Here is a 19,322-nt window from a genome sequence, read left to right on the forward strand (position 1 = left end):
CTATATTGGTCAATTTTTACTGGTCCCTGAAATATTGATTTCCACCTGAGAATTTTGATCGTTGGATCAGTTGAATAATCCATATCGTAATTCAATATTTTTAAGTGTCTATGCATATAAGTTTTATAATCCCAAAAGATGAGTCAGATTTGGCTTTCATGGGTTGTTGTGGATCCCATCATGTTCTCTCCACTGCCCAAACCTACTTGATTCTTCACTCATTTTTATGTTTACGGCTCTTTAATTCTCTATAAATAGAAAATCTCAACACACATACAAGTCATCATACTCTCTCAAGTCTCAACTTCATCTCATTTTGCATATCTTTCTCTCTCTCAATCTCATACACCTTTGCTCTTCTTTAATCACCTTTTATGGCAAATTTGATCCTTAAGCAGTCTCTAATCATACTCCTAATCATATTTTCATCACCAATCTTGAGTTCTCAAGCTCGAATCCTCCGGACAGGTAACGTTGCGGCCATGGGAAATATGGACAGTCAGGTTCTACTACGTGAACTCGGTATTGATCTCTCCAAGTTCAAAGGTCATAACGAGAGGCGGTTTCTAGTGGATTCCGAAAGGGTTTCACCGGGAGGTCCCGATCCACAACACCATTAACTGATCTTTTTTTACAGATATATAGACTTTGCCGGAGATCCAAGCACAAGTAATTGTTAATGATCCATGCAAGTCATTTGAATATCGCCATTGATATGCTTTTCTTTTTCTTTTTTCATAAATTTTACGTACAATTTTGTTGTATCGATCAAGGTTTTGGTATTTTTGTACCTCCTTACCTGGATACATCATGCTTTTTATCTGTGTGTTTTCTTGTGTATCCAATGAGTTACCTTTTATGTAACAACGATTGGCTTATATTTTATAATGTTCCCCGGTCTTTATCGTTTGGGTTTTACCTTTTTCATTTGTAGGAGAAACAAACAAAGATAAGCATAGAGGAGTTAAAAAATATATCGGTTACTTTTTTTTTTTTTTTGTGATTTGATGGCTAAAATTGTTTATATCAAAACTTGGTAAGAAGCAGCGAAGTCGAATATATTTGTTAAAAAATGATATGCAATCTAGTAAAAGTGATATGTATGATTATGTTTTTTTTTTAAAGAAAATTTCAGCAGAAACTATATTATATAGAAAGTGGTTGATAATCAAAGTAAGACTTATGATATTGTAAAAACAGTTTGATGCACTCGTACAAATAAATAAAGCTTCGCCGACATCAACTACAGTGTTGGAAAATTTGAGAGGTTCAAATTGTAAACAATGAAGTCGACAAATTAACATATTCTCCTCAAAAAAGATTATTCTCTACGGGCGCATCGATAGATTCATTGGTATAATAGTTTCTCATGACATTCTCATATTAGTCTACGAACGTTCTGCTCCCACTTGAACACATAATACATATTAGTGTTTGATGATGACCTATGACGACAAGATTGGTAAGTAAGTATATACCTTTCTTAGAAAAAAGAAGAAAGAGATAAACTAAAATTGATTTTGGTGTTACTAAGTAGTATCGGACATATTGGTAGATACATCAAATCATCAATACAAATATACTCTCGTTTGTCATGGTAAACTTTTTGGTAATGTTTTAAGATCCAAGAACTTATTTTATATAAAAAAATGTTTAATTTTTGAAGAACTTACTACACCTACAGGAGTTGGTTATTGAACTTTTGGAATTAAAGTATGATTTCTTTTAACTCACCAAATTTTAGACAACATATACCGATACCTTTTTCAGAAAAAAAAGGAAATTATACAAAACATTGAAGTGGTTGGTTGAAATTATATATTTTATCATATAATTACAAGAAGATGGTATGATTAAAAATTATTTGAACATATAGCAAGTATCCACATTAAAAAATGGGCCTGATACTACTCGAATATATAAAACGGGCCTTGTTCACTTTTTCATCTACCGCAACAATGATTGTTTACCCAATTAGTTTAGTAAACCACTACTGCTCTAAACAAACAGGCCACACAACAAACAATACAATACCCACTATTGTAATCTCTGCAGAAATAAAACCATTCCAAATATATAATTTTTCATAAAAATATGTATTGTTGGGGAAAAAACAAAAATTTATTCTTAATTAAAAAAAAAAAAAAGAGTCTCGGTGTATATTCCAAAATCCAAAAGAGTCTCGGTCATAGTAGTCTTAAAAGTCTTATATTGTCTACCAAATTGGAAAGGAAAAAAAATGGTAACATTGACACAGACAGATCACAGATACACCAAACGTAACACGGCGTCGTCTCCTTCGTCTCTATCTAATTAATAAGAAGACCTTTCCTTATAGAAAATTCAGAGAAGACGACTCACACAAGTCATCACAACAACAACCTCTTGAATTACAACTTGTAACCAGAACACTCGCCGGAGCCACCACCAACCATGTGCGACGGAGACTGCCGCCCTCTAGGTTTCCTCTTAGGTCTCCCTTTCGCCTTCCTCTCTCTCCTTCTCTCCATCGTCGGTGTCGTCATCTGGATCGTCGGGTCTGTTTTCTCAATTTCTCTCTCTCTCTCTCTCTCTCACTTTGATAGTGTAATTGCAGTTTTTTTGTTAAAAATCCATCTTCGTATGATTAGCTTATTCATCTGATTTCTCTCGCAGATTGTTGTTGTCATGCATATGTCCTTGCTGCTTATGTGTGACTGTACTTGTGGAGATCGCAATTGGGTTGATTAAAGCTCCGATTCATGTCATGGAGTGGTTCATGTCCAAGATCCCTTGCTGAGTTTGATTTCTTCCAATGTATATAACTTCTTCTCTACTTACAAATTCTTAGTATTGGATTTGCTTCTTTTTTTTTTATGTTCTTGTGAAAAGAAAAAGGAAAAAAAAACTGAGATTTGCTGATTCAGATTTGTGTGCAATAAATTACCAATCATTTGTTCTTCTTTGTTTACTGCTTCAAATGGGTTCAATGACATTGTAGTGTAGCTATCTTCATGGGAATTTGCAGTCTTCTTCTTCTTCTTCTTCTTCGAGGTTTGCTCTATCGCCGTTGAGCTTCCATGTACCGTCATCACTTTGAACCATTCTTTTGTTTTCCAGAACCCACCAATGTCCTGGTACTAAGTATTTATCGTCAAGAGCATCTAAACCCTTGTTGACCAAAGCGATGTCTCGGTTAATCTCTAGTTTAAATTCTCCTTGATCGTGTTGTGTCCCTGCCACTCCGTGTAAGTAAGCCTCCAGGTTATGGAAATGTCCCAGGTTTAAGGACCGTTTCAGGTACTCTGATTTCAGTGTGTTGATCTGAAGGTCCTCTCCCACATCTGTGAACCTGAATACTGGGTAATGCGGGATGAGATCAGGGACATTTGTTACTCTTAAGATGTGGAGGTGTTCGAGAGACTCCACGAGTCTTTTGAAGCTGCGGTCACCTATGCGGGGACTACCAAAAGCGAAAACTGTGACACAAGAAAGCCTGTGTTGAAGACTTGGTCTGATCTTAAGGGATTCGTTATAGAGAAAGTCTGCCGCAGATAGGATTGAGAGAACTGCGCCCAAGCTATGTCCTGTTATGGTGATGGTTACTTCTTCATCTTTGTACAGTTCTAGTAACCTGTTGAGCTCTCCTTGAACCTGAAAACCAAAATAATATAGGGATGTTAAGGATGGTCAAAACTCCCCGGAGTGGCTTGACCCAGGTTTGTAAAATAGCCCTGTGTGTATTTCAAGCCTAAGTTAGGAACAAGCCAGGCAAAGCCTATCAAGCCTATCATTTACTTTGCATTTTGGTTCAGATTAACCACAGGTCATCCTTAGTTGGCAGTTTGATTGGTTCGAAATTTTAAAACCTGAGCCAAAATTAGCCGGACTCAAACTGGTCAGGCCGGCCTGTCACGACTCACAACAAATCTACATTCAGACGTGAAGTTAATAATGGGGCAGGTTATTTTGTAGAGACCTGTTCTCGTGCACTTGTCTTGTCGAAACGTGAGCGTTGATCAGTGGATGTATAAAGAGACAACCAACCATTGGCTATACGAGGTGTGTCATTCGGGTTTGCTTGAGGGAAAACCGTTTCGGCTGTTTCAAGTGGAAAATCGAAATCGTTAGCCCACTCATACAGCTGAATTGTTCCTCGCCATGCTACAACAATGTCCCTCCTCCCTAGCAACCTCTTGCCTTCGTCTGTAGCTACCGCAACATAACCCAACCAGTTAGATTCTTTGTACAATGCCTCCCTTGACAATGACTTGATTATGAAACATTCTGGTAACCTTATCGACGACGTTCCATATATGAATTTGGTCGCCTCGTACCTGGATAATACCATTTTCACACATGTTTTATGTTGGGGTGTGCACGGAAACAAAACCAAAACTACACACTGAAACCGAGTACTAGTAGATATGTTTGTTACCTAAAAGGGTTGGCTTTGAGGTAGCCGGTTCGAGCAAAGAGCTCTTCTTTGGTGTAGCAGCTATCTCCTACATATTTAGACCGGCGATCACTATTGAAGGCAAGGTACCCAACCTCAGCCATGTCACCATAGTGTAAGATGTAGCGGCGTAGATCCAAGTCAAGAGGATCAAGCAGGTCTTTCCATTTACTAGTGCCGCTCAGTTCCTTCCATCTTTTGGCGATGTCTCCCACCATTTTCCACTTACCTTCTAATCAAAACAACCTCCTCATCTCTGTGCCCTTGGAAAATTGATTTGGAGTGTTCAAAGGTTTCGATAATGCGTGAAGTATTGGTCCTTAATACATGCCCCTCACATAAGTTTTGCCTATAAAAGACTTGAAAGTGTATATAGGCACGTTAAAAATGGTTTGGATTTAAAATGATAATTTTACATAATAAAACAAATTTTGCCTCACGATACGACATTTGTCGCTCTATGCTTCTGACATGTGTCGTTTAATAATAAGACAAGGTTTCTTTTTAATTTTGCCTCACAATGCGACATTTGTCGCTCTACGCTTTTGACGTGTGTCATTTTTATTAATTTCTAATCTAACATTTTCAAAATTATTTTCTCTTATGATATTGTGTTGTAAATTATATGTTATGTGTATAGTTTGCTTTTTAAAAAGTGTTAGTATCGCAAAAATATGTTTTTCCTAATTTTAGTTTCTAATTAAATTAAATATCATATAAGCTAAACATAAAATGAAGTTGTTATAATTTTTTATTCAAAGAAAATTGCTATGAATTGTTTTCCCTACTCCTTTAAAGATACCTTTTAAAGTTATTAATAATATGGGTAATAAATTATTTCTAACATATTTTCTAATTTTAAAAAGTTAATTTATAAGAGAAGAATTAAAGAGATTTTTTTAGTATGGTCAAATCTATGATAAATACTGAAATTAGAAAAAGCTTAATTGTTTTCCAGTATAATTAATCAGTAGATCTTATACACAATTTGTATAAAAAAATTTATAAGATAATTGTTTCTATGTAACTATTTAACCAACCAACTTTATTTCATTTTCTATTATCAAACCGCTGAAAAAATAATATAATGAATTTAAATCAAAGAATAACGATCATATTATTCACAATATATATATATATATAAGGTTTTACTATCTTCTTATTGGTCCACTTGGCATGTAACTTTAAAAAATATTATATATTTGATTCACACTTTAATATAAAACTGAAAAAAATAAACAAAACACATTTAATCATATAAATTAAACTCACACTTTAATATAAAAACTGAAATAATATAAATCTGCATTTACTATATTTCCCATTCATTTTTTTCAACACACAATCAGTTATTGACTCCTATAATTGTTTTATGAAATTGTAACTCTTATCACTTCTCTTCCTATATATACTCGTTTTCTCATTATATCATTATCTCGTTATCTCATTTTCTCATTATATCATACTCTCATCCTCTTTTTTATAAAATTTGTTTGCTTTGCTTTTTTGTATGAATTTTAAAAAATAATTTAAATATTATTATATAAAATTTTTAGAGACTTTCTAGTGTTTAAGATATTTTGAAATAAAAGAGAATAATAATTTAACTTCACACACATGTATGAGTAGCCAACAGGATTGGAACGAAATAAAAGAAAGTCAATAAAAGCCAACAACAGTAACGCGTCAACACGTGGACGGCAGATTACTCAAAACCACGTTAGCTTTGGACTCCAAACCTACCCACTTGTCTCTCACCTTTTCATCTTAACGAACCTTAGCTTCGTCACCGAACCTTACTTTATATATTACTACTTCTTCCTCCTCATCTTCTCCCAACGTAGGTTCTGGTGAATGATCCTAATCCACTTCGCTTTTTTCTAAACAAAAAAAAAAAAGTTTTATCAACTTGTGCAACTTGCGGCAGCAGATTCATATTTTCTCGGCCAAGGTAAACGATCTTTGTGTTCTTCTTCTTCTTCTCGATCAGTCATGAGTTTTATCTTTTGAAGTTGGATTGATGAAATGAAGAAATTTGTATCATCTGGTATTAGATCTTTGTGATGATGGTTTATTTATCTTAAGAAACTTTTGGATTTGACTAGTTATCAACATAGGTGATGATCAGATCAGTGATTTCGTTTATCTTCAGATTTCAAACTTTTACTTTACTCAACTTCGACTTGGAGTGATCTTTATCGGAAGTTTTGTCGTTGCTGCGTTAATTGATCGGAGAAATATACAGATCTATTGATTTCACTGTTGTGATTGAGCAGTTGGAATCTGAATTTGTTTGTTTTGTGTGTGTGTGCAGATCTAGAGTTGTTTAAGAATGGCGATGGTATCAGGAAGACGATCTACTTTAAACCCGGACGCACCTCTGTTTGTTCCAGCAGCTGTAAGACAAGTGGAAGATTTCTCACCGGAGTGGTGGCAATTGGTGACGACTTCGACTTGGTACCATGACTACTGGATCAGCCAGCATCAAGGTTTCTACGACAACGGAGAGATTGAGAATGGTGGAGGCCAGGTCGATGTAGCTGATCTTCTTCCAGAATCATTTGATTTCGATGACATGGAAGATTTCTTTGACACTGATGCCTCTGAGTTTGATCAAGGGTTCAATGGACATATGTATTACCAAGCACCTTCCGAATTTGGTAAGTTGGTTTGATTCTCTCTCCCCAATACACAAGCCAATCCACCAAAGATCAACTAATTGTTGTTGTGTCTATCATCCATGATCAGGCTTAGGAAAGAACGGTGAGATGGTTAGGAAATCAACTGGAAACAGGAGTCCCAGATCGTATGTTGAACCAGCTAAGTATGCGGAAAAGCCAGCGAAATGGGGAAACCAGAGGGTTGCTGCTCCCAGAAACATCCACCAGCCTCGCTGAATAAGAGATGGTTTGGTTCCAAGTTAACTAGTCAGAAGTCAGAGCAGTTTGGTCTGTATCTTAGCCACCACTGTACCTTTGTAATTTTTAGTATCTGCTTCCACAAAAACAAATCTGTAACTTTGTACCTTTATGATGTTACATTCTCAACTTGTTGTTATCACAAAAATGTAAAAAAAAAATGTAAACTTTGAAGAGATAAGAGTTTATTTCCATTAAAGCTTCCACCAAAAGTCTGATTCAATTTGACTAAAGAAGAGGCAAAGTACATTTCCATACAAAGATAATTAGAAAGATGAGTTTGGTCATACTGAATCCGTGATAGCTACAAAGAAGCAGTTGCATCAAATGTTGCCTTGCCTTTAAGACAGAGAAACCAAAGCTTATCCTAGACGCTCAGGTGTAGAAACTTTTCACGTCCCAGTTACTGAAAGGACTAGAAAGGTTGGTGGCCAAGAAAAGGATGTCGATTACATCATAGTGATACCAACACTGTTACTCATGCAACAGTTTTATTGATTTTACAAGCAAAGACGCAATAATGCTTAGATCATACTTTACCAAGTGAAAAGAACTTGCGTTCAACCTGTGTGTGTCCAAATCAGTGTCATACGCTGACTTTACCAAGTGAAAAAACTTGCGTTTATTCAAAAACGTGATAACATTGAACCTATGAACTCTTCTCTTCACTTAACTCTACCAGCTTCCATTAGCTTATCAATACTCCCCCATTCGCAGACAGCTTGCCCTCAATACTCCCCCGGGTTAAGACAGCTTGCCCTCAAGCGTAGTGATTCTGTGAAAGTGCAGGTCCGGACTTAGTCTTCACATGCATAATATGGGGAATTAAAAGATTGAACAGCCCTTATTGCAAGTTAATGATCTGCAGTTTCTTCTTTTCCAACAATGCCACACAGAAACATAGATGTTCTTTTCCCCATTTGCTGAGTTCAATCCTATAAGCTTCCTTTCACAACTCTGTTTTGCAGTCATGTTGCCAACACAATGCAGTTTTAATCCCGCGTCAAACTTATACTCAAAAATCTGCAAATACCGAGCTTTCCAACGTTGCCAAACATGGTAGCTTGATGTCCCATCTTGCATCTTTCTTCGCCAAAGTAGTAGATATGATTGACCGAAATCTCTTAATCTTTGTTTCTCATTAGTGAGCACAACTGTGGCCAGCTGCTCAAGGTTCTCTCCAAAAACTGAGTTTAAAGCAACAACAAATCCGATTGGAGAGTTGAAATGATTCATTTCGTAAGGAGAATAATGCTGCTGTCTAGCAAAACAGAACTCATCACACCTTGTAGCTGTTCCAACAGCTTGTGAAACTTAAAATCCAGCTCAAATGCCCTGTAAAAACAGAACACAATAGGTGAATATCTATTCTCATGTCTGTCCAAAAGCTCCCAAACCGCTCCTCAATGTTACAAGAGTTCTATTCATGGAAGAAAAGAGATGGAGGATCAAAATGTTGTTGAATCAACAAACAATGTTGAAACAGGAGTGTCATTAGCTTAAGTTCCCTTCTCCACCTAGTAAAACATATATATATGGAGAAATATATTAAACCGTTGATGCATGTAACATTTGTATTTAATCTTTAATTACACTTAGGATTAAATTACAAAGGAAAAATATCAATCACAATCACAGGAACCTCACGAATTATTCATCAAATGGTAGAAAAATAATCAAATATGTGAAACGAGAACTAAGAAGTGAGAGATGCATAGAGAAGTAAGTTCCAAGTATCAGGTAGACCAGGGAGACACCAATGGCTGCAGTCTAGACCCTGTGAGAGACCATTGTAGAGGCTTGGGTGTGCGTCTTTGCGATATTCCGAGAGAGTAGTGAGGTCGAGAAGATGGACCGGTTTCTTGATTCTACTCAACACTTTGTTAACCACAACCCATCCTAAAGGTAGTCCTCCTGGATATCCTTGTCCCATGAACGGCTGAGTTTGGCCCTTGCACGACTTCAATGGTTCGTTCCACTCTCTTCCACTGTTTCAAGATAACTAATGTTTTCAAAACCAATTGGTAATAACTAGATATATTTCTTTTGTTTCGTTAGACTTATTTTAAATCAAGTGTACGTGAGAGACAAAAGAGATAGAAGAGAAAGCGAGCGAGAGAGTAAAAGAAGACTTACTCATAGTGGACAGGAGAAACACCTTGAAAGAAGACTTGAGTGCGTGAAGGGTCAATGTTATGGTTAATCCAACGAGCCCATGTGTTTAGTCCTTTGTAATAAGCAATAAGCCTGTTCATGTCTTTGTACAATTGGTTTCCTTCCCTCATGTAATCCCACCTAGTAAACCATTATATTAAACATTTAGTTCAGAAGCTTATAGTATAATTAATTCACTAAAAGAGAGAGGTGTTTAATTAGAGTTTAAGTAAAATGAGCGTACGGCTGGAGTCCGGAAGTGTGAGTCCACCAATGCCACGAGTTGAAGATAAGAACGTCCATGCCAAGCCAAGCATTAGCTTGTTTGATGGAGTCAAGTACAAGCACTCGTCCTGCCTTTTCTTGAACTACGTCTACTAGAAACTGTGTTCTGTACAGATATATCGTCACTCCATATTCCTATCCATTTTTCAATTAAAGGCATGTACGTCAAATTACTTTGGTGACAATAATATGACATAATCAATAAAATGAATATTGAAAATAAAGAAAAATATTAAAAACTGAAAACTGAAAGCTCATGCTTCACCAGCTTGTGGCTTGGGTCGGATCTGATGATGCCTATGTGGTTATGCCATCGATCGTATTTTATTAAGCCAAAGAGAGAAAGACACGTAGCAAACCTATGAAGAAGCTAGAAATCTAAAGTCATCCCCAATGGAGACAGACTTGTCACTGTTTAGTCTACGACAATGAAGAAGAAGACGACATTGACCTTAAGTGGTTGTCAAAATCATTTTGTAGATGGGTGTCTTAATTAATGATCCAATCTGTCGTGTATGTTTGGTTCTATTGAGAGAAGTCTCTTAGAGAAAGCTTAACTAATGCCTACGACTTTTGTTAAAAGGGTCCGTATTGAATAATGTTCTTACAACGTAAAACTGTCGTTGCCACAAATCCTTACAACTTGCAAAAGTAACCCAATCTTAAGCAACCACATGTATGGGATAATCTTAATTCGTAAGCAACACAATCTTTTTAAAACGGATAATCATTTTCAGAAGATAAAAATTAGATTGTGACGTTGTAGGGAACTCTTTTTCAACATCTACGTGGGATGTTTCGTAGTCTTACTTATCTAATCCATAATACTAATTTTATTATTTTTCTTACTATAACTAAATGACAAGTGTTTGTTTGATCTATCGAACCCAAACCTAAAGGAAACTAAAATAGCTACGTATCTGATGATCATTTGTGGTAGCGTCATGATACATGCACTTAGCAGCGACTAGCTTGCTCTTTTTTTTTTTATATATGAAATTTAAATGCCCAAAACCAAAAAGAGAAATCCCAAAAGAGTTGAAAGTGGAGACAACATTAACAAAAGAGAACAAAAACACTGTTTATAATTTCATGAATTACCAAAAAACAAAAAATGTAATCTTATTTAGCTTTTACAAATATCAGAATTTAAGAGACATACATACTACATAACTATAAAAATGTGCTATTGTTTATAACATGGGTTTCTGGTGAGTAATGATTAAATAAATCAAAATCAATTACGACATTTTAAAATAATTAACCCTAAAAAATGTGCTATTGTCGGTAAGTTCTAATAAGTTCTAACTAGATTGGAGATAATAAATCATGTACTATTAAGACAAAAGATTCGGCGAGTTGTGTAAAAATCAATAATTAGTTTTGTACAAATTAATAATTTAAGTAGACTTCTACTTTCTAGTTTCTAGTGGTGTTGGGTGTTCACTTGATAAAGCTAAGGATCAAATCAAGAAAGAACAAAAAAATATCAAAGAATCAAAAGTAGTTCTATATATACATATATATGCAGAGAAGCAAAATGGAAACAAAAGAGATGGAAATAAAGTTGAAAAACCTGGAAAGTGAGGGAAGTGAGAGGCTGGTTACGACGAAGAGAGTACTTAGCATTAGGGAGAGAAGCATGAAGCAAACAAGCCAACGATTCGAACATGTTGAGACTCAGTGAGTCACCTACCATCATTATCTTCTTCCCTCTCATTCTCCTCATAAAATTCGCCCCATCGAATCTGTAAATTACATGTTACTATCTCATTCAACAACAACAAAAAAAAAACATATCTTAATTATAAACTTTGACTATTGTTGGAAAAAAATAATAATAAAATTTGACTACATAGACATATATTGACCACTTTTAGCCAATTCAAAACCACGTTATTAGCGGTTTTTCGTGTTATCAATTTTTCACTATTTAGCTACTTCTAATTTCACATAACCAAGATAGTAGTTAGAACTTTCATATGGGTTCTTTCGATTAAATGTTTTACCAAACCATTCGTTAAATTTTACTAGTTAGAAACCCATTTGTTAATTGTAAACGTAAACATCAACCAAAGGTTTGTGTAAACATATTGTAAGACTATTATATATTAAAAAGTATATATCTCGTATATTTATAAATGCAAACACGAAAAAGAAAGTGTTTGAACAATTCGAAACCTTAGCTTTTCTTCAAAAAAAAAAAAAAAAAAAGCTTTTCTTCAAAAAATATTCAAAACTCAAGTGGGTTAATACATGTGAAAAAATTAAAGTACCTTGGGAGAGGACAGGAGAAAGGTTGCCATCGGAAGTGCTGATAGTTAGTGTCAGGACGACCAGCTTTCTGGCAATTGAACTCAGAATCGATAAAAGGACAAGTATAAGCACTATAGAGAGGATATGAAGAGTCATAGACCCATTTGCCTCTAGACAAATTGCATCTCCCTCTACTCAACAAGCTTGAGCCTGTGTTGTTTTGTCCCAAGAATTGTTGTTGAGAATGTGCATGGAATGAAGAGAAGAAGAGTATGAGAGACAGAGATGCTAAGTTGAGTTGGAAACAGAGTCCCATCTTTGTTTTTTTGGAGTCGCCAAGAAAGAATGACCAACTTAGTCTTCAAGCCTCATGCTTTTTATAGATAATACAAAGAAGTCTTTGTTTCTACAGTGAGTTTTCTTGTTATGTTTTTGAATTATTTCATTTACATATTTATTTCGTGGACAATCATTTATGCTTAAGATATACTTGAAGAGCTGATAAAGGTGATATGGAATCAAAATAGATTAATTATATTGAATCAAACTCTTTATAAGCCAATTGGTTCTGATATCCAGCTAAAATCGTATTTAGTTCAGCCAACATGTTTTATAGGCTTTAATGATAAAAGCCATACATTAAAAACCTATACCGTATATCTAATATTATAGGTATTATTGTTAAATCATAAAATATAATAAAATCAAAGTAAAAACTAAAAAAATCTTGTTCCTCACATAAATCAGTGTACGTCACTACCAAACTCACGTATGACAACAGGATGAGTTCTAAAAGTGAGAGATTCCATATAGTTCACATCAATCATGTTGTGTTTTATCAAATTTCATGAATAACTCTTTTTTTTTTAACGGTTTGTAATTTATCTGCGCAGCCATTGGTTTAACATGCATGTTGTAATATACTAAGAGAATGATAAGACAAGGGTGATGTGTATATGTATAAGCAATTTGCACATGTTATGATGGTGTTTTAGGGTGGCTTTGCTTTTTCCAACTCGACCACCCCACTCACTCACTCACTCCCAAAAACTTACTTCTCTTTTAATTTTCTTTCTATTTAAGCTTTTTTAATACTAATCTACACCTAATGGATGATTTTATATGTTGACTCTATAGTTTAGGTTATGCAATGAATCCAACAGTTTCAATTTTAACTACTTTTACATAATTCATATGGAAATATTAAAATACACAATTTATGTAAGCATCAATTCCAATAATCATTTGGCTCATCTTCTAGTTCAAAATTGTTAATGATTATACCTTCATTAGCAAGCTGTGGTTTTAAAAACTAGAAAAAATTGCATCCATTAGCAATTATTCATTCATCAACAAATTCAATTATTACTTCAACCGTCGAGTTATATTATTGATTTATATTATAAAAGATTATTGTTATGTCTCTTTCCAACCCATTAAAAAAACAAGATACATTATATATAGGGGTTTATCGGATTCTCAACTCCTAGAAAAATTATTTGCGAAAATGACTATAGTTTCCTGTTTGAAGAGATATATATGGTTCAAATTGTTCCAAATATTGTGAATTTTAAAATAAAATTAAAAACAAATTTTTGTAAAAAAAAAAAGGAAATGATGTAGAGTGGTCCTAATTTTGGAACAAATTGGAAATGTAAAATAGACGAAACAAGAAAACAATTATTACACAACCACCAAAGGGCAAGACTTCTCTTTTTCACTGGAAAGACTTTTTTTTTCTTTTCTTTCCCACAAATACATATGTATTCACAGATGGACACAATTTGTAAATAAGAAAAAGAACATTTTTACTTGAAATTTATAAATAGACGTCAAATAAAAATTTGATAAAAGTATAAATTTTTAAGGGCCTTATTAAATTATGTAACCAGAGCCAGAAGAAGCCTTTTTTAAGCTGCTTCTTATGTTTTGCTTAATACATTCTTTTATATACACAAGAGAGGGAGAGTAGAGGAGAGTAGAGTAGAGCTATATTCTCTGTTGTAGTCTGTACCATTCAACATTTCACAGAAGCTCCCATTCAGATTCTTCTGATGATCGGTTTTCGTCTTCTGGTTTCGGATCATCGCCACATTCACTCCCATTCTCAACATCTTCTGCGTACCATTGACGCGCAAGACGCTTGTATTCCTTTTCTCTGTTTTGCTTCATTCTTGAAGATATAGCGTCTCTGATCTTCTGTGGGATAAGTTTATGTTATATAAGGCCTTATTACTTAGTGTATGATTGATAAATGCAAACATGAAACAGAGAAGAGGAAGAAACCTTGTAAGGTTTGTGTTTGTCATTCTCCATCTTGTCAGGAAACACACAATGGAATTCGTCTCTGTCGACAAGTATACAGCTTTCCTCAACTGATCTTCCACTAAGATGTTGGAGAATCTCGGACTTCTGCTCGGAGACAGAACTCGAACTTGCTTCCATCGAATCCTCTTTGGTTTCCTTTCTGAATTCTGAAAACAAGAAGCCAAAAGCAAGATAAAATGAACTGCTTCAAACGATGAGCTAGATTCTCCCTATTGTATTCCATTCTCAATTACTGAGGCAAACAACGATAAGGAATCACATAATCGTAAAATAAATCCAAATGATACAGCAAGCCTATGTGTTATGCTTACTATATGAATGTGTACCCGGATCCAACTTAAGATTTCATGGTTTCAAAAAAACTATTAAAAGCAGAGATGTTACCATTAGATGATCCTGTAAGTAAGCTAGTAGCAACAGATGGTAGAATCTCTGAATCTTGACTTCGAACAGAATTAACAACAGTGAGACTGTGTTCAATCTCGGTTCTAATCTCTGAATCTTTACTTCTAACAGAATTAACCATTGTCAGACCATGTTGATTGTCAGTTCTATCGTCTTTCTGACATTCCTTCTTAGAGATGAGTCTTTCTATTTCACCTGGGCGAGAATCGCTTGACTTAACAGTTTCTACATCTGCTTTGATACGAGCACTATGAACCATTGATAAACTACTTGAGTTTACAGTTCCAACATCATCTTTGACACGACCACTATGAGCCATTGATAAACTACTTGAGTTCACAGTTCCAACATCATCTTTGACACGAGCACTATGAACCATTGTTAAATTACTCGAGTCTTTCTGGATATAAGGCCTGGTGATTTGGGAAAGCTCCTCTTTTTTAAAGATCTGTTTGCGGCCGACTCTTCCTCTTCTATATGGACCTCCATAACTATACTGCCTCGGAGATGTACATATATCGTAATCATCTGCATCGAGACCACGCAAATTCATTGCACATCCATCTTTCTTCCCCTCAGTTACCTCTTCCTCTTGCTTCACATCTCTGGTTTTTCGGTTCGCGCTTTCTCTTTTCTTTTTGAAGGAACAAACAGGAGCGTATTCATTCAGCATAGAAACGGGTAAAGGTTTTCCTGAACCTACAGAGTCATCATCCGGAAGCAAGTCTTGAACCACATCAGAACAGAATTTCTTGACACTGTTACCAACCGTATGAACTTGGTTCTCAACGTATTTCGCTGTGTCCTAATAACATAAAGAAGCAAACCAAGAATTAAACAAAAGATACTAATAGACATGGTAACAATTACAAGGTTCTTACACAACAAAGCATTCACCTGCACAATGATTTCTTCAACCTCTAAGCACATTGCTTCAAACTTCTGGTAGACATTCCCAACCCACTTTATACCTTTAAAATCCATTATTTCTCCGAATCCAACAACGTCCTTGTATTTGTTCTATCAATGCCAACAGAAAAAGAAAAATCAGAGAGAGAAAAAGCATATGTGGTATCGTACACACAACATCAACTCTTGAGTTAGAGAAACAAGATTGCAAAAGAACAGAGAAACAAGATTGCAAAAGAATAGAAGCTCAAAGCAAAAGACAGTTGCTTAGCAGTTATTCTAAATAGATTATCCAACAGAACATGGCTAATGCAACTTCTAAGTAAACCCTTTTGCATAGGTGTATCCATCAATGAACAAATTTTCCCAAATCCTAGGAGCCTTTTAGACGCTAACTTCTAACCAAAACAAGTTCCTCAAGAGATATAAGATCTTTTGACCGCAGCTATAAGCTATGTCTCTCTACCACATGTTTCTTCTATTGAAAACATGTAGAAACCAGAAATATAAATTTCAAAAAACTCGTCAACACCAAACTTTAACCATATGAAAACAATCAACGATCATCATCGGACAAAACCAAAGTTTCAACAGAGAGACAAATTTTGAAAAAATACCAAGAAGGAAACGAATTGATTCTTAAAACTAACAGCTGATTGCTTCTTAAGATCAACTAGGTTCTTCAATTTAATCCAAAATTTTACAAACAAAACTTGAAATTGAAGGATTTAAGCTTGTGAAAAAAAACTTGCTACAAAAATCTGGAAAAAAAAAAACCAAAACTTTAGCATAAAAAACAACGAATTTTCACAGAGAGAGAGAAGCAAACTTACGAAACTTTCGAAACCCAAAACGTGGGAATAGAGAAATTTTGACGACTCGGGCAAAAAAAACGTGATCAAGTAAGAAGAACAAAAACCCTAAAACCCGCGAAAACCTCGTTTGGAATCAATCAGAAATTGAAAAAAAAAAAAAGGAATAAACTTTAGAATAAGATAAGAGAAGAAGAAGAAGAAGAGAGATGGGATCATTAACCTCAAAGCAACGTTCACTGGATTGATTGATAGAGAGAGTTTTCGTGAAACAGAGTAAGTTATTACGATGAAGCAAGCAAACCAAACTTTTAAAGAAGCTCTCTTTTTTCTCTTCTTATGTTAATATTGTTTTTCTTTTACAGGAATAAAAAATAAATAATCCGGGTTCGGTTTTATATGACCCGCCCGGTTCGAGAGACCCACCCAGGAGTTGCGTTGACATAATATTATTTTTACCAACTTTTATATGGGAAAGTGTGAATATCTGCTTTTTCAATTTCGACACGTGGCACGCAAGTGGATTTGATTCTTGATGATTCTATTCCACTATTAGTTAGGATTCATATATGTTGTTGTTATCACACAAAAACGGTTCGGAAAAACACGTTTTGTTAGATTTTATTTTTGTTTAATCTTTGTTTTTCATAAAGAGTTATGATTATATGTATGATTTAGTTTAGAAAATATTTTAAAGATTAAGTTAATCAAGAGGAGAATTGATTCTGATAACTTTTTTTTTTTTTTTTTTTTTTTTTTTTTTTTGTCGCCATGATTCTGATAACTTTAAGGAGGTTTTTCTCTTTATAATGGTTTTCATAATTTCTGAATCGAAGCTATGCTTTTTAATACAAAGCAACTAATAAAATTTGAATTTAAGTTGGGCCCAATGAAATAGGCCCACTTCTAGTTCCGTACTTGTTCCGTTGCTTGATCGAACCAAAATTAAATTAAAATAATGACCAAAATTAATTAAGTTGTATTTTAGTTGGAACCAAAGTTTAATATATTTGTAAACACTTTCTACAAAAAAAAATTATATATATACTTTTTCTTTGATAATTAATAGAAATAATATACTTTTCCATTACGTTTACTTCTCCTTCAAATTAAAACAATAATTAAAAAGGTGGTCACTTGTTTATTATGGTGGTGATTGGTGTGATACTACGTACGACCTCTAATTTTGTTTTTTTTTTACAGAATTAAATTGATGAATAAGCTAAATATAATTACAAGGAAGCAAAACTTAATTAAGTAGAGTAAACGGAAGAAGAAAACATAAAGGAATTTGTTGTATTACTGTTTAAGTTTAACAACGAACCTTGACACTCCCTAACAAAAAGAAGAAAGAAGAAAGAAATAACGATCAACAATGTAATAATAAAATACCAGACTAGAATGCTAAGATCAAGGCCAACAAGCTGATGAAGCCGATCCAAGAAGCTGACTTTGAGCTGGCACCACCGTTTTGAAGAGGTGATGGAGCCATATGATCTTGATATTGTGGGGCAGTTGCTGGTGAAGGAGATGAGGAAGAGCTTGGTGTTCGGACCGGTCCAGGAACCGGAGCAGCGACAGGACCCAACGAGGCTGGTAGGACATGAATTTGAAGCTTCTGTCCCGACGTACAATGACCTGGAACTCCGCATATAAACTGTAGGAGTCCCGGTTTGGTTAGGCTGATTGAGTCGGATCCAGTGTTGTATCTCATAAGCGGTTTAGATGATTCACACATCTCGAAATCATTGTGAGTGACTTCAGTGACGTCGTGGAAATCGTTGTTGTATGCAAAGACCAACGAGTCTCCAACATGGAAAGTTCTTGAAGAAGCCCAAGCCTCGTAATCTCCCATCATAGTCCATCCCTTAGAGTCGCCGACCTTGTGAACGGTTCCTCCAAGGACAACTCCAAAAAGAGCTACAAGAATCAACAAAGAAGTGAAAAACATATTGTTCTTAATCAAAGCCATGATCGTGTTTTTTTGTTTCTTAACTTCGGAATGAGAGAAACAAGTTTGAGAGAGATATGTAAGTACGTATGAGTTTGTTTGGTGAGAGAAGTTGAGAAGGGGCTTACGAGGTTTTATATGGGGGGAGGGGTCGGTGGAGAGATCATAATCCTATCCCTTTTTGGAATTTGAAGATTTGGATAATTCCTAGATACTATTGGTTATGTAGCTTATGTTTCGTTTAGGTACTTTGTTTCCTTTTCCCATATTCGAGATCTATCCTATGACCATATCTAATTTGTGTTTTTTTCCAATAATTTTTTATACAGTGACACATCAACAGTTGATATATTTTTAAAAAATATTGCTTAGAATTTTAGTTAAACGCAAAACAAAAAGGAAAAAATTATGATGTTAACAAAATCAACAAAGCATGGCATGATGACACCTAAATATATATCCTAATTTTGATCTATATGCTTTGTTCACTATCAAACATGTCTTGCTAAACATGTGTTTATTCACTTCAAAACATTTTATTTGACGCTAAAAACTAACAATATTATAAACCTTTGACAATTTGAATAAACACATGATTTTTTCGAAAGAAACACGTGATTTGAATATCAATATTGCATCGACAGCTTTTTGTCACGCAATCATATTTACTGAACGAGTTATGATATAGCTAGACTAAAAAGAGTCCTAGTTAATTTCTACAGATTCATGGACCAATCAATATATTTGCCTTGCTATCCGAAAATATTAAAACCCACTCTCTGGTTTAGGTTTTGCTTGCTTGTGTTTTTGTGCCCATCGATTTAGGGACAGATAACTTAATTTCTTCATCTAGGTTGGATTCGTATAGT

At 34.8% G+C, this 19,322-nt stretch overlaps 7 protein-coding genes across 10 annotated transcripts; 3 read left to right on the forward strand and 4 right to left on the reverse strand.

The window, feature by feature from the left end:
• Nucleotides 1-310: 310 nt before the first annotated feature.
• On the forward strand, nt 311-902 carry LOC17888033 (CLAVATA3/ESR (CLE)-related protein 6). Its single transcript, XM_006296390.2, has one exon. It carries the CDS (start codon nt 375-377, stop codon nt 618-620), a length of 246 nt encoding a protein of 81 aa, XP_006296452.1. The 5' UTR covers nt 311-374; the 3' UTR covers nt 621-902.
• A 1,293-nt stretch (nt 903-2,195) lies between these two features.
• LOC17888871 lies at nt 2,196-2,942 on the forward strand. The gene is made up of 2 exons (XM_006295298.2): nt 2,196-2,537; nt 2,656-2,942. The coding sequence occupies exons 1-2, from the start codon at nt 2,434-2,436 to the stop codon at nt 2,777-2,779; spliced, it is 228 nt and encodes a 75-aa protein (XP_006295360.1). The 5' UTR covers nt 2,196-2,433; the 3' UTR covers nt 2,780-2,942.
• LOC17888922 (phospholipase A1-IIbeta) lies at nt 2,878-4,711 on the reverse strand. Its single transcript, XM_006295659.2, has 3 exons — nt 4,418-4,711; nt 3,959-4,316; nt 2,878-3,633 (listed from the first exon to the last, which is right to left on the reverse strand). Exons 1-3 carry the CDS (start codon nt 4,651-4,653, stop codon nt 2,992-2,994), a joined length of 1,236 nt encoding a protein of 411 aa, XP_006295721.1. The 5' UTR covers nt 4,654-4,711; the 3' UTR covers nt 2,878-2,991.
• Nucleotides 4,712-6,277: 1,566 nt separating this feature from the next.
• LOC17890152 (protein EARLY RESPONSIVE TO DEHYDRATION 15) lies at nt 6,278-7,552 on the forward strand. The gene is made up of 3 exons (XM_006295088.2): nt 6,278-6,386; nt 6,750-7,095; nt 7,184-7,552. Exons 2-3 carry the CDS (start codon nt 6,768-6,770, stop codon nt 7,330-7,332), a joined length of 477 nt encoding a protein of 158 aa, XP_006295150.1. The 5' UTR covers nt 6,278-6,386; nt 6,750-6,767; the 3' UTR covers nt 7,333-7,552.
• A 1,335-nt stretch (nt 7,553-8,887) lies between these two features.
• Nucleotides 8,888-12,444, reverse strand: LOC17889823 (protein trichome birefringence-like 40). The gene is made up of 5 exons (XM_006294414.2): nt 12,069-12,444; nt 11,369-11,540; nt 9,752-9,927; nt 9,490-9,648; nt 8,888-9,341 (listed from the first exon to the last, which is right to left on the reverse strand). Exons 1-5 carry the CDS (start codon nt 12,362-12,364, stop codon nt 9,050-9,052), a joined length of 1,095 nt encoding a protein of 364 aa, XP_006294476.1. The 5' UTR covers nt 12,365-12,444; the 3' UTR covers nt 8,888-9,049.
• A 1,395-nt stretch (nt 12,445-13,839) lies between these two features.
• On the reverse strand, nt 13,840-16,821 carry LOC17889198. Of its 4 annotated transcripts, none has more exons than XM_023785149.1 (5): nt 16,726-16,821; nt 15,679-15,801; nt 14,761-15,586; nt 14,335-14,522; nt 13,840-14,244 (listed from the first exon to the last, which is right to left on the reverse strand). In XM_023785149.1, the coding sequence occupies exons 2-5, from the start codon at nt 15,763-15,765 to the stop codon at nt 14,074-14,076; spliced, it is 1,272 nt and encodes a 423-aa protein (XP_023640917.1). In that variant the 5' UTR covers nt 15,766-15,801; nt 16,726-16,821; the 3' UTR covers nt 13,840-14,073. The 4 variants fall into 4 exon arrangements, with proteins under 4 accessions (XP_023640917.1, XP_023640914.1, XP_023640915.1 ...); XM_023785146.1 differs by having other exon boundaries at nt 13,854-14,247; XM_023785147.1 differs by lacking the exon at nt 16,726-16,821 and adding an exon at nt 16,524-16,657 and having other exon boundaries at nt 13,854-14,247.
• Nucleotides 16,822-17,898: 1,077 nt separating this feature from the next.
• On the reverse strand, nt 17,899-18,474 carry LOC17889062 (mavicyanin). Its single transcript, XM_006296291.1, has one exon. It carries the CDS (start codon nt 18,472-18,474, stop codon nt 17,899-17,901), a length of 576 nt encoding a protein of 191 aa, XP_006296353.1.
• Between the last annotated feature and the right edge of the window lie 848 nt (nt 18,475-19,322).

The sequence above is a fragment of the Capsella rubella genome, unplaced genomic scaffold (genome assembly GCF_000375325.1).
Source record: "Capsella rubella cultivar Monte Gargano unplaced genomic scaffold, Caprub1_0 scaffold_4, whole genome shotgun sequence".
NCBI classification, from domain to species: Eukaryota; Viridiplantae; Streptophyta; class Magnoliopsida; order Brassicales; family Brassicaceae; genus Capsella; species Capsella rubella.